Consider the following 14,425-nt stretch of genomic DNA (forward strand, 5'->3'; position numbering starts at 1 on the left):
CACAATATCGTGATATTTCCTTACCTAAAATATCGCGATATTTCTGAAATATCGCCGATATTTCGGCAAAATATCAAGCGACGACCCTAAAATTCGCCAAGCAGGCTAGGACACGGCTAGAAAAAACAATTTTGGTCTTTTCATTTGCTCATTTTGGGTTTCGAGTCTTGGAGAAGGACGGGAAAGAGCTTTGTGGTGGTTGTCGAGGAGGGACTGAGGATCAAACAGCAATTATCACCACCAACTAAGGATTTTTTGTGGATCAAAGATTGAAGAACAGTGAAACAAACTTCATTTCTTCCATTAACAAGTATGTTCTTAAAAACCCCTATGTTAATGATCTTTTTCATAGATTTTGGGTTATCCTTGCTTGCCTCTTTGCCTACCAACATATTGCTTCTTCTTTTTTCCATTTCCTATGATTTCCATGCCCATGAGCCAATGCAAGTGTTTTCCCCATATTTGGAAAGCAAGCTTCATTTTTTTTCAACTTTCTTATGCACCCTCTTATTGCCATTTTTCATTCACATTGCAAATAATGTAGTAAAGAAAAACATTTTTTAAAATGAGGTGCTTATTACTTATTATTTTTTGTGTTCGGGTGTTTAATGACAATTATTTGTTTTTTTGTGCCCTAGGTTTGAATTAGTTCACTACAAATATGCCAAAAGTCTTGGACCCATTTTGGGAGTATGGGGAGCATGATAGTGGGACAAATCGGACATATCTATCATGCAAATTGTGTGGGAATCAAGATGGAAAGAGGGGTTACGCGATTGAAATACCATCTGGCTAGACTCCTTGGACATGATGTAATGTTTTGTACGGTTCCTAGTCCGGAGCTTACACAAAAAGCTCTTGAAGCAATTAATGAAAAAGACAAAAAGATAACTGCTAGGGAGAGGGCACTGATCTCATATAGATAGCTGCTAGTTCTATTTGTTTTGCTACATACAACTCATGACGATGAGATACTTTTATATATGTGATGTTACTTTGTATTGGTTCTCCACATTTGAGTCCTTGGTTGGACAATTATCAGGGATCAACAGGATTTGGTGTCACCATTGATGTATCATTTTTATTTTACAACCACACATCATATATATTAGTGCTCTCTTCATATTTATGTGCCAATGTGTTTATTTCATGTTGTTATTGCTTTATATGTTTAAAAATCTGGAAAAAATGAATATATTATGCATTTTTTATGTTTGTCGATATTTGCCGATATTTTCGCCGATAAGTTGTTTTCTGGACCCTCGTCGATATTTTGCCGATACTGATATTTTCAACACTGATAAGTACTTAAAGTCTGACTTGATCTGGTACAGCCTGTTTACACATCCACTCTTTGACAGATAAGCAATGTTGGCCTTCAAAATAACTCCAACCCATTTTCATGGTGAACAAATGAATTTGCAGGTACCAGTCCCCAAGGTACACCAGCCAGTTGAGGCCCACAATGTCCATAGAGGCAGCCAGCCCAGGTATTCACAACACTCAACCGCTTGAGCTAACCCATCAAGCTTCCATTTAGATAAATATATTACAAAAAGGTCCCATTTTAACAGGGTCATCTACTGGGCTATCTATTCACTACTTGTTACCGTTTTGATAATGCATCTATAATATATCGACACGTGACTAAAAATTTTTAGTTCCACAACAATAAACAATAATTTATATAGCAATGTGCTCTAACTATTCTATAGCCTAGAAGTGGATGTAATTTATCTAGAAAGTGCTGCTTATTATTTCATTATAGACTTTCTTGATCATTAATATAAGTTTTAACCATTCTATAGCCTACAAGCGCATGTCATTTCAATAGAAGGTGCTGCTTATGATTTCTTTACAGATTTCTTTGATCAGCAATTCTATGGGCATAAACAAATTAATTAACCTTCAGTTGACCTAAATACTTCAGTAATATTTGATCATCTTCTACCACAAATGTGTGAACTCATATTCTATTATTGCATTAATCACAGTTTTTAATTCAGGCTGATCAGAAAACAACACTTGAATCCACATAGATCTTGGATAAAAGCAAACTATCATTCCTTCAGTCCTGCAAGCACCTGAAGTTGTGTGTGTGTGTATATATATATATATGCAAACATGTTAAGCCTACATGAATTTTGAAGTAATTTCAAGCTCCAACATTGCTTTCAAAGTCACAAATGTAAAAATGAAACAAGAACAGACATCAAAGCTTACCATAGAAAATTTAAACCTGTATCTTCCAGCCTTCTCAAACATTTCATTTAGTCTTGATCCTTCCATACGAAAACTATACAAACCATGAATTCCGTTACGGGAACAAGCCTTTGTCTGCATGCTGAATTTCACATCACCAGCAGGTGAACTGTCTTGAGCAGAGTCATCTTGAGGGATAAGGAAAATATCCATCTTCATTTCCATGTTATCCTTAACAACTGATTTCTGATCCAAGTCATCTGAGCTCTTACTTATATTATCTGCTTTAAAAGCATGTGGCCTTATAACTGCAATAATCTCCTTTGGCAAGACATATCCTGCTTGCACGGTTTCTCCTTTGGGAAATCCCTGAATGATACAAGACACAGGTAGCACTAATATAAGTAATGCTTGAAAAGCTTACATATATTTGCATCCAATAATATAATCGCTGAGATACTGAATGGATCTTTATCCACTGCATAGCCTTTGTGACTATGTAGGTGTTGGAAGCTGTCGAACAAATTATAACCAAATATGATTTAGATGAACTACGACAGCCGACAAAATACCAAGTTACAGTGGTTCAGATACAAATGGAAGAAAAATAAATGGTTTAGAAATTTGACAGACAATTGTATAGAAAGATGGAACATAAAAGAGTATATTATTTCTATAATTTAGAAGCAGACAAACTGACCTTATCTGCATCAAATTTAAGGACCTGATCTGTACGCAATACATCAATAAATGCAGGAGTCTTTAGCCGTTTCCTGTCAGCCTGTCTCTTCCATGTATCGTCATCCAGAGCCTGACACTATTTCCATTGAAAATAATACCAATTACAGTAACTACAACAATCCAACAACGGTCCAATGCATGCAAATTCAATAAAAAATGCTCCACCATTTATGTCAAAAGTAAATTTTGTATTATACGATGGATTACCGAACCTAACAAAGAAGCCTGTATAATGCACAGCTAAGAAAAAAACTATGCACCTTTCCAGACAAACTCAAATCCTTATGTCGAAAGTAGATTTTGTATTATACGATGGATTACCAAACCTAATAAAGAAGCCTGTATAATGCACAGCTAAGAAAACAACTATGCACCTTTCCAGACGAAATCAAATCCAGGGGAAGAGATCTGGAACTCCCAAGTTCAAAGCTTGCATTTCCATTGGTGAATAACAATTTGCTACCCTCCACTTCAGGACATTCCATTGGCCTGTACATTAAAAATGTTTAATATATCATAAAGCCTCTGCTTAAACTGCTGCATTATATAGAAGAGTGAGACAAAACCAGGGGTTGAGAGGATAGGAACCTGCAGATCATACGTGCTTCACCTGTAATGGCACAATAAAAGCTCTATATGTTTCAGATAATAAGAATAGAGGGGTTTTCCTAAGCCTATATTCTAAGTATAATAGCCACATTTCAAAGCATAAAACATTTAGATACCATCTACAAATCTTCTGCAACATATAATCACAATTACAATATTATTTGTTACCTGGATCACCATCGAGACCCTCACACAAGATATACTCCAAAGTTGCATATAGATCTTTCCGTGGATCAGCAGCTCCTTTAAGGATCTTGATCTTTTGAGAAGCCTTCCAAAGATAGCCTTTCCTCTTTATCTGGGTAAGAACTCGTATCACTTGAACAGTAAAAGCAACACAAATAAGTCAGAGATCCACTGCACATAATTTCTACAGCCATTATATTAAAATGAATTCTTCCCCAAGCTTTCCATGGATGATCCTTTCTTATCTCAATTACAATCCATACCACTGAAAAGATGCAAGTGACTAATCAGTCAAAACCTAACACTGAGTAGCTATGTTAATAATCAGTAAATTATCATATTACAGTTTTATAATCAGCTTTGACAAAGCATCTGCAGAGGAAGCATTTGAGTCCAAATCAGACTCAAACCTCAAAGAAGCTACAGTTTTTAAATTTAAACTGTCATAGTTCCACACAAACCTGAAGTTCCCTCAAGGATATCTGCCTACATCATAAGGCTTGTAGTCCTTGTTACCCACCACTTTGTGGGTGATATCTCTAGGAGAAAAAAAATTCTCCATGATGAGCCTCAGCAGCAGCCCCTTGATGCCTTCTACTAGCTCGTTGTGTCATTTCTCTGCCACTTGAGCCAGCCATGTGGTCCCCCACCCACCTGTATTGATCGTATGTTTGAAGGTGGGCCTCCTGAATCTAACAATGTGTCTTGTCATTTGGTAATTGAGTATTGCGTCTACTTATCACAGATACTTTTGGGTATGGACTGATGGGGGGGTTTGGCGGAAAGCAATGTTGTTAAAAGCGCGATCGGGATTTAATCGGCGCCGGGAAAAAAGCGGAAAAAATCGTTTAAATCGGGAAAAAATCGGAAAAAAGAGGGAAAAAATCGTTTGGCACAAAAATATTCATTTTTTTTCATATTTTTTCAATTTTTTTAATATCTAAACCATCTACAACATAAAATAAATACATTGACACATAAATATGATAAAAAAACTAATATATAAGATGTTTAATATCATTTCTAGCGCTAAAATCACACATAACATTGAATCATGTCCTGAATAGTAAGTCCTGAGTCCCAAGTCCAACTCAGCCTCAAAATATCAACAAAAAATATGATAATGTATCTCATCATGTCATAATGTCATATACAATAAAATGAAAGTCTAATCCTATTGATTTCCTCTGCCCCTCTTGCGAGAATATGGCACAGCTTTCTCTTTCCCTCTAGATGTAGAAGCTGGTGCCTGTGCTGGTGGAAATGGCAGTGGAGTCTGACGTGCTCTAGAAGCTGAAGAACTAGTAGTAGCAGCTACAGGAGGCTTAGGTGGACGGAGACCACGTCCTCTACTGGTGGTAGTGGTAGCCCGGGTAGCCCGGGTAGGCGGTGTCACCTCCTCCTCCTGCTCCTCCAACTCCTCCTCCTCCTGCTCCTGCTCCTGCTCCTCCTCCTCCTCCCCCTCCTCCTCCCCCTCATCCTGCACTAACCAATCCTCAGTGGGATCCATGAGAGGCCTCTCGGTCTCAACCCTCCATTCAGCAGTGGTGTCAATCCCATCCAATGAGATGGCTTCCGTATCAGGTGTCTTCTCTAGTTGTTTCACCCACAATCGAAGATTGTAGTAGACATAGACCATGTCATTAAGTCTATGGGACTCCAACCTGTACAAAGTTCATGAAATAATAAATTAATAATTAATAATTAATATTATAAAAAAAATATTGTTTAAAACTTTAATGAATTCAAAAATTTATTTGGAAATTTGCAATATTTTAAATGTTTAAGTGTTAACCTATTGCGCTTCTTGTTGTGTATTTTTTCAAATACACTCCAATTGCGCTCACATCCCGAGGAGCTGCATGTTTGGCTGAGGATGCGTATGGCAAGATTTTGCAAAAGGGGTACTCTGCCACCATACATCTTCCACCATGCGTCTACAACAAAATTACAAATAAAATTTTAAATAAACATAAGAAAAAAATGGAATTTGAAGAAACAATGAAATTTGAAACAAAGTTACAAAGTACATACTACAAACTAAAAAATACCTGGCATTTTAACCGTCCTATCAATGACAGCCATCTCAAAGCCAAATAAGCCACCTGACAACTTATATTGCTCAATTTGTCTAGAGATCTCCATACGTTCTTCTGAAGATCTCACCATCTTCTGGACACAGGTTAATAATCCTTCCACGACCTCAACATCAAAATTAAACCCACATGCATAAGAAAATGCAGGGTTCAGGAAAAGCCCAGCAGCATGAATGGGACGATGGAGTGTGTTGTTCCATCGCTCATCAATGACGTTCCATAGAAGGAGTTGTCTCTGGAACCCATCATCTCCCTTGTCATCATAGTAGGACCGAATGGCTTCTTTGGCCCTATCCATGGCTTCATACAAATAGCCCATTGCGGGCTTCTCACCATCAACCAACCGAAGAACCTTTACCAAAGGTTCAGTAATAGCGCACACCTCCTGCACTCCCGCCCAGAAGTCCTCCTGGTATGAAACTACTCTGCAGACGGCCTCTCCTTCTGGTTTGCAGCTCATTGACGAAGCACGCCACTCCTCTGAAAGAAACATTCTCTTCAAATCCCACATAGAATTCAAGAGGGATTGAAGAGATATGAAACTCGTCGCAAACCGTGTAATGGCGGGGCGCACCAACTCTTTGTTGTTGGTGCATTTTCTCATCAAGCTAAGCACAGATGTGTGGTTGTAAATAAATTTTGTGATGCTTTTTGATGAGTCAACAACCTCTTTGACAAAGGGAATTTTCCCTATGTCCTCTAACATCAAATCAATACAATGGGCAGCACAAGGTGTCCAAAATAAAGCAGGATGCCTGTCCATAAGCATTCTACCAGCAGCAACATAATTTGCAGCATTGTCCGTTATGACTTGGACAACATTTTCTGCACCCACCTCCAAAATAAACACATCCAGCAAATCACATAAAGTTTTTGCATCTTTGATTTGATCAGTTGCATCAACAGATTTGATAAACATAGTCCCCTTGGGACAACTAACCAAGAAGTTTATAAGGGTTCTCCCCTTTTGGTCAGTCCAACCATCTGACATAACAGTGCATCCTGTTTGTGCCCATGATTCCCTAAAATCCTCCAATCTTTGGGTGCAGTCACGCTTTTCATCTTGAAGAAGCCGGCCTCTGAAATCATAAAGAGAAGGGATTTTGTACCCCGGGCCAACACTGGCAATAGCATCAACAGTAGGTTGGAAAAATGGATTATTCCTTACAATGCTGAAAGGAATATCACTCCAGAGGAGAAATTTTGTCATCAACTTGTCAGCTTGTTCTTTTTCAGTTCTTTTTAGCATTGAACCAATAGTTGGTTGTGAACCAGGTGTGGTTCGAGGAACAAAATATGATGATGCAGCTACCGGATTGACTGACGCTGCAGTAGAACCAGTGCCACTTGGCCCACTTCCTTCAGCTGACCTTTTTAGTTGCCTTTTGAGTTCTTCTTTGGCCTCTCTAGTGTGCTCTAATTCTCCCAATGCTCTCATGGCTTTTTGGATAATTTCAGCATTTGTATTTAGACAGGGCCCCACATCATGTCCAGGGATTTGTGCAAGGTGGAACTTCAACCTGTACACCCCCCCGAATATTTCCTTTCCACACAACTTGCAATACAAGTTTTGTCTATCATTCGGAGTTTTAGGGTCACCATATTCCCAGAAAGGATCCAATTTCCTTGGCATGTTTGTTTTTGAATTTGCAAACCTATGGAAAAATAAGGATTAGGAAATAGGAATTTAGGATTACAAAATACAAATTACAATTTAGCATTTACAAAATTACAAGTTAATTATTTCCAAAATCCCAATTTCTAAACCCAAGTTACCCAACCAAATGCCAAAAAACAATGAAAATTCAAAAAAAATAAACAATGTTTAAAAAAAATGAGAAAATAAAAATAAAAAATTGGTTCTCATAGTCATAACAAATAACCCATCCCAAATCAATGAAAAATTTCAAAAAATTCTTTAAAAACAATGAAAAACAAAGTTTTTATAGAAGCAAAACAAAAAAAAATTAATCTACATACCTTTTTTACGGACAAATTGGTGATCTTGGCTTGGATTCCTCCTAAAAACGCTTGGATTCGCTCCCAAATCCGCCGGAAACCCTTCAGCTCCTCTCCCTCACCTCTTCTCCTCCTCCTCCGCGCGCAGACAGCAAAATGACATAAAAAAAATCGTGTTTTGCCTATTAAAAGCCCGCTGCCCGCGCCCTCTGCGATTTTTTCGCTAAAAATCGCGATTTTTTCGAAAAACTCGCGATTTTTTCGAAAAAATCGTGTATAAAAAAAATTGCCGATTTTTTGGTGTAAAAATCGCGATAAAATCGGCTGGGCGAAAAAATCGCGATTTTCCGATAAAATCGCGATTTTAACAACACTGGCGGAAAGAGTGGGCTTAGTTTGTGCTCTTGTCCCCTTGATATCTTTTGGTTGTTACACTTGGATCTTAGTCCTGTGGGATCTCCATTAATGACCATTTGGTTCTAGGGTGGTACTACTTGGGAAACCCCAAAATTGGGTGTGTGGTCCCGCTCCTTAAACCGCACATATTACTCCCTTTGCAGTCACTATACCCCTATTCATCTTTTCTCGCATCCTGGATCCACACTCCCATTCTAGGTCCACATAGGGCTAGCCTCCCTATCCCCTTGGCCCCACCTTGGGGCAGGCCTAGAATGATGCCCTGGAGGTTGAAGCAATTAAAAGAAAAAGTGAAAAGAATAATTGGCCACATTTAACAGGAAATTGTACCACAAAATGCAAGAGTGGCCAGGACAAAATATTGAGCATGTGGGCAAAATCCATTCCATGAGCTCTACCCCAATTCATGGTTGGTTCCATAGGCCCTAGATGAGCCTCCTCTATCATCCAGGAACCCATGATTGTCCCAACCCCTGGAGGGCAATGAACCGCTCTGCCTAAAAAGGGGTAATCATTGTTATATCTTAAACATCATGCTCTTGTCCTTTGAGCCTCGAGCAGTTAATTAATGGAAATTCATAAAAGGCAAAAGGTATATAAAGAAGGGTGGAAAAATCAAGGTTGGGGCACCTCATGTAACACGATTGCTCCCTCCTATACATTACATACCCAGGTGTGGGCTTCCCCTTATCTAGCTACCCCCATGCCCCACTCTATGGCCTGGGACTGCGCCTCTCATTCCCTATTCCATTTCACTTATTTGTCATTTTCCATCCCCATTACAAGGATGTACCTTGGACATACTAACCCCTTTAAGGTCTGAAACCACCTAACAAGGTACTTGGCTAACCCCCTTCCCCTTTGGAGCCTGGAGACACTAGCACATGCCAAAGCCCACTATGGAAGGGCATGCCATTATGAAGTGCCCTTGTTGTTATCCATGATTTGTAAGCTCTTTTACCCAATTATTTTAATGACTAGTTGTATTGGAAGCCTAGGGGACACATTGGATCTTATGCAAGATTACAGGTGATTTCCATTTGAGTTTGGTCTCCCTATATGGGGTCCTAACCCCAGACGTCTACATTGGCAAATGTTGGGTGTGCATAGAGAGCCATTGGCCTCCACAGCAACAGATAGCACTCCATGGATCTTCATGGATGCTCAGAGATTTCTAGCAATCCACTTTTGGGATGATGATGATATGCTTGGTACATTATGCCTAGCAGGCCCCCACAAGAGCCCCACACTCTTGACAGGTGTCCCGGGACTTGTACGATGTCATGGCCACATTCATTCCACCACTTGAGCCTTGCAGAGGATCTTTGATTCATATGGAGACCCATGGAATCATCTATGTGCACTCACACCCACTAGGAGCACCGCATGTCTACTACTTGGAGAACAAGGGGCCACCCTCTTGTCCATCATATTTCGAGGAATTTATTCGTCAATATGGCACTTCATGATATTATTGAGCCTTTGGAGGGCCCTACAACATGCACATATTATTATTTGGCCCCTTGTGAGGCTTATTTTACACTTATGAGTTAGCTTAGTGGGATTGTCACTAATAAGAGTTTTATTTGCATATTATTTTATCATTAGGGGCTAATGTAGGCCCATAGGCTAATTCGAACTCCTTAGGAGGCTATATATTCATGTTAGATACACTCATTTGTATCATCACTTGACTTGGGGTCTCTCTAATCATAGAGAATTTTGCACTTTTTACTTGGTAAATATTTTTTGGAGATGGATAAGTTTTGATGTATGGATTTGGGTTATTTCTCGTCTTGGAGCTTTATTGAGCAAATGAAATGCTAGTTGGATATACTCTATAACATTGTAAGTAAATTTTAACTCTATTATTCTTGTTGCTACATACTGTTAAAATTAGGGCAAGTTGCTGCATTATTGAAATGTGGAATTGAGCATGTTTTAGCTAATTTAATGTATGGGCCAATGTTATATGAATGAAATGTCCTAGAGATTTATTTATCTCGAGAAGCTTGCATCATTTGCTTTGAATTATAAATGCTTTAAGGTCACTTTTCTTTTCTTTCTCTCAACATTGGATGAAGTTGAATTTTCGAGCCTCCTTGATCAAGAAACCAAGTTCTTACTCATCATTAAACTTGAATCCATATCCCCAAGTGAACTAGGCACTGATCCCTCAAAAAGGGTGATCATTTCAACACTCTCTTTACCATTTTCCCCTTTTCCCCCAAGTCTAGCCCCATTTGGTCACCTATGGCATCAATTTTCCGAGAATTGACCCAAGGAAAAACTTTGATCTCCTATAGGCTACTGCGCTAGTGGGTCCCCTCCCTGTCCTCCAAATTTGAGACAATTCTTACAATGGAATCTCCGAGAATCCCAAGCCCTAGCTCTAGGATCGAAATGTGCCTAGGCATCCCCAAGGCTAGACCTTAATAGGATCAATTCAACCTTTTGAAGCAAATATTCTTGTTTTGTCCTTTCCCGTCACCTTGTCCAAGATAGGAACATCATTGGTTCCTGCATTCCATCCCCGAACCTAGGTTGGGTCCACTTGGCTCTGTGTGGTCCCACTTCTCAATAAATATTATTCATCAAGGACCATTTAGGAATCCAAGTTTCCCAAGGATTATAGGGATTGAAAAACTTGTTTATAAGCCTATTCGTTCTCCCTGAACCCTCCAATCCTCACCCCTTATCCCTGGTGGACCAAGTCCCTTGCTTCAAGAGCAAGCAATTTCCATTCTTCACTCCATCCTCAAGAAAGGGTTTCCAAGGTCACTTCTCACCTATCCATTCACATATACTTTATAAGTGATCCAAACACTACAAGGCCTCCCCCATCGGTGAAAGCCCATAAAGAGCAAGGAGACTTAGCTATGGTAACATTGGGCTAAGCCTCCACCGTTGCCCTTAACCTAGCAGTTTCCCTCTTATGAACCCCTTTAGATCCCCTGCTGGTTTGAGTGGTAACATTTCTGGCATCCTTGCCGGGGAGGAAGCAGGTCTGCCTCCGTAGTGAATCGTTGAGGATTCGATTCATTAACGACATTCTCATTGTTCCTCTGGCAACTCCACTCATTGTCAAAACCCCTAGTCTACTTGAAGGAGACAACATTCCTCCATTAACTAGGGTTGCTACAAGAAGGAACCGCGAACCATCACCTATTGGCACCGCTCTCCTTCCTGAATTTGAAAAAGTTAGTGACTCCACTCCAAAAACGATAGATACTTTAAGCACTAGCAACAATAATATGACCAAAAGTCAAAGACATTTGGTTAGTGTATTTTCTCCTTTGAAGATCGGTAATGATCCCAACCCATTACCTGAAAAATACAACTGATGGTTACCTAAGTTCAAGGGAGATGCCACCATGAGTGCCCGTGAATTTGTTGAACAATTTTATTGGCAATTGTCCCCTAGGTTTATCTTCAATGAAGATAGAATCATGATGTTGTTTGCCTTATCACTTGAGGGACAAGCTAGAAAATGGTACCTTACTCTTCCTCCTCGTTGCTTTTCTGATTCTGATGAGTTTGAAGACCTATTCATGAAAAGGCGGTCTTGCAATGCCCAGGGAACCTTCAACATCAAGAAGTTTTATCAGATATCCAAGGGAAGGGAAGACCTCCATGAATTCAATCAAACGTTTGATCAGGTTGTATGGGATATCCCTGATCACTAAAAGCCTTCTGATGTCAACATCCTTGATAAGTTTGTCAAAGTTGTTGGGGGTCACCTAACCTATGCCTTAAGAGATAAGAAACCTTCCACATTGGTTGAAGCTAAGGAAATGGCAATTCAGGTTGAGGAAAACCTTCATATCTCAAAAATTAATGTCGATGAACTCCCTAAAGCCAAAACTGAGACTAAGAAGGAAGTCAAAAGATCAACATGAAGAAACCCTTTGCACCATCCTCAAGAAAATGGACAAACTTAGTGGTGAAGTTCATTCAGGAGATCGAATCGCTATGAACAAGATCACCACTTTGGAGAAAGCCCAAAAGTCAAATTTTGTTCCAAAAGGGAAGCCTCTTCCAAGAAAGCAAGGTGAGGAGGATAAACCTAGCTCATCTCAAGTCCCAAATACCTTAGCCCTAACCAATATAGTGGACCAAGATTCATCCTCTGAAGATGAGCCTAGTGAGAGTGATGAGAGTGATGATGATGAAACAAATGAGCAAACTAACCTTGTAGAATCTGATATATTCAACATTCTACTTGGAGGTTCATACACTCATCCTCCCATCAATGAGGTCATAGCCAAAGATGAGAAAGATAAGTCTATGCTAAACACCGATCAGCGTAGTGGAAGATTCAAAGGGGTCCAATATTCCCACAAATACAATAATAAAGACCCCACAAACTCCAAAGGACCTAACAAAGAGGACACTTTTCCCAAGCAAGATCCTCCCAAAAATGTCCCCTCTAAAGAGCCTCCCAAAGAGAAAGCCCTTTGGAGGAATCTTCCGAAAAAGGATTCCCAAACTAAAGTTGAACCAAAAAAAGGGCCCTCAAAAGGGAGAAAACACCAAAAACAAAGAAAAGGGAAAACATGTTGGGCTTAACATTGACATGGATGTTGCTATCGGAAAGATGATTGAATCTGTCCCTCTAAAGGAGATTGCTAAACTTCCTAAGCAAGGACAAAAAATTAAGAAGTCCTTAGGTTTTGAAGAGGAAGAATTACTTGAGGATTTGCAAAACATCCACATTCTCAATCGTAACCCTAGACACGAACATTTTATGCTCACTTTGGTTGTCAATGACCTTTACCTCCATAATTGTATGCTCAACTCAGGGGCTTCCGCAAACGTCATGCCTTTAACTTTTATGAAGCGGTTGGGTCTCAACATCACCCGAAAATACAAAAAGGTGTGTGGATTTAATGCCAAACCTGTGGAAGTGGAGGGTGTCATTAAAAATCTTAAGGTTTCTCTGGCTAGGAACCCCAACATATCTCTCCTCATGGACATTGTTGTTATTTATATTCCTCATGTGTTGGGGATGTTTCTATCTAGGAAATGGGGAGCCACTGTTGGGGGTCACGTTCAAATGAATCTATCATATGCTAACATACCTCAATCCGATGGGACCCCCTTCACCCTTCACATCGAACCTACCTACCTATCTCATGTAATTGAGCCTGGTCCCTATTATGAAGCACATAACATCGAAAAGCCTTCCCCCATTCTCCCTTCACAAGAGGTTTGTATCCTTAAAAGACCAAATCACAAGCCACGCAAGAAGTGGAAACCAAAGAAAGAATATAAAATAGGGGACTTGGTCTTAGTGGACAAAGAGTTAGTTCCTGTCAAGATTCATGGGAAAGTCGGGGATGACTATTACTACATTGCCAAACTTAATGACGAACATTGTCTTCAACCGACCAAAATAAGTCGCATCACTCCTTTCCTTGATACTTGACATTGTACTATATGCATGTAAGGGTAAGATGCATTTCATAATGAGTTTTGCATTAGAACTAACTACATATCATGTTTCTCATAACATGTTAGATTGCATATATTAAAAAAACAAAAAAAACAATATATATACATACATACATATATATATATATATATATATATTGGATCCTGAGCTAACATTAGGCATGGATGATCATCAGACACTGTGAAAAACATGTTGCCACGTGGCTTTGATATTGACATGTGCAAATAACAGGTCTACGGTGACAAAGAGATTGTTGGAGTTACCGTGACCTCCCATTCGAACAGCCTTGCCCACTTCGAGAGAGAGCACATCCCAATTGGAGCTAGATGTTACCCACCACTTTGTGTGTAATATCCCCAAGAGAAAGGTTTTCTCCATGATGAACCTCAGCAGGCAGCCCCTTGATGCCTTCTACTAGCTTGTTGTGCCAACTCTCTGCCACCTGAGCCAGATATGTGGTCCCTCATCCACCTGTATAGATCGTATGTTTGAACGTGGGCCTCCCGAATCTAAAGGTATGTCTTGTCATTTAGTAATTGAGTATTGGGTTTACTTATCATGGATACTTCTAGGCATGGATTGACAGGAGGATTTGGCGGTAAGAGTGGGCTTAGTTTGTGCTCTTCTCCCCTTGATCTCTTTTAGTTGTAATCCTTGGATCTTAGTCCTGTGGGATCTCCTTTATTGACCATTTGGTTCTAGGGTGGTACTACTTGGGAAACCCTGACTTTGGTCCCGCTCCTTTACCCGCACATATTAC

At 39.7% G+C, this 14,425-nt stretch overlaps 2 protein-coding genes across 3 annotated transcripts in view; both read right to left on the reverse strand.

The window, feature by feature from the left end:
- GMI1 (gamma-irradiation and mitomycin c induced 1) overlaps window positions 1–14,425 on the reverse strand; it is a 391,650-nt gene that overhangs the window by 239,525 nt on the left and 137,700 nt on the right. For both annotated transcript variants that reach the window (XM_089395476.1, XM_089395477.1), the window contains 5 exons: window positions 3,721–3,870; window positions 3,532–3,553; window positions 3,318–3,432; window positions 2,903–3,019; window positions 2,224–2,571 (listed from right to left, as the gene is read on the reverse strand). In XM_089395476.1, coding sequence (XP_089251602.1) covers window positions 2,224–2,571; window positions 2,903–3,019; window positions 3,318–3,432; window positions 3,532–3,553; window positions 3,721–3,870 — 752 coding nt within the window. The remainder of the gene's footprint in view (window positions 1–2,223; window positions 2,572–2,902; window positions 3,020–3,317; window positions 3,433–3,531; window positions 3,554–3,720; window positions 3,871–14,425) is intronic.
- On the reverse strand, window positions 4,746–6,146 carry LOC149206582 (uncharacterized). The gene is made up of 2 exons (XM_089395478.1): window positions 5,534–6,146; window positions 4,746–5,402 (listed from the first exon to the last, which is right to left on the reverse strand). The coding sequence occupies exons 1-2, from the start codon at window positions 5,659–5,661 to the stop codon at window positions 4,913–4,915; spliced, it is 618 nt and encodes a 205-aa protein (XP_089251604.1). The 5' UTR covers window positions 5,662–6,146; the 3' UTR covers window positions 4,746–4,912.

Source organism: Pinus tabuliformis, chromosome 1_2 (genome assembly GCF_031772625.1).
Source record: "Pinus tabuliformis cultivar Carrire ecotype Pingquan chromosome 1_2, CPIR1, whole genome shotgun sequence".
NCBI lineage: Eukaryota > Viridiplantae > Streptophyta > Pinopsida > Pinales > Pinaceae > Pinus > Pinus tabuliformis.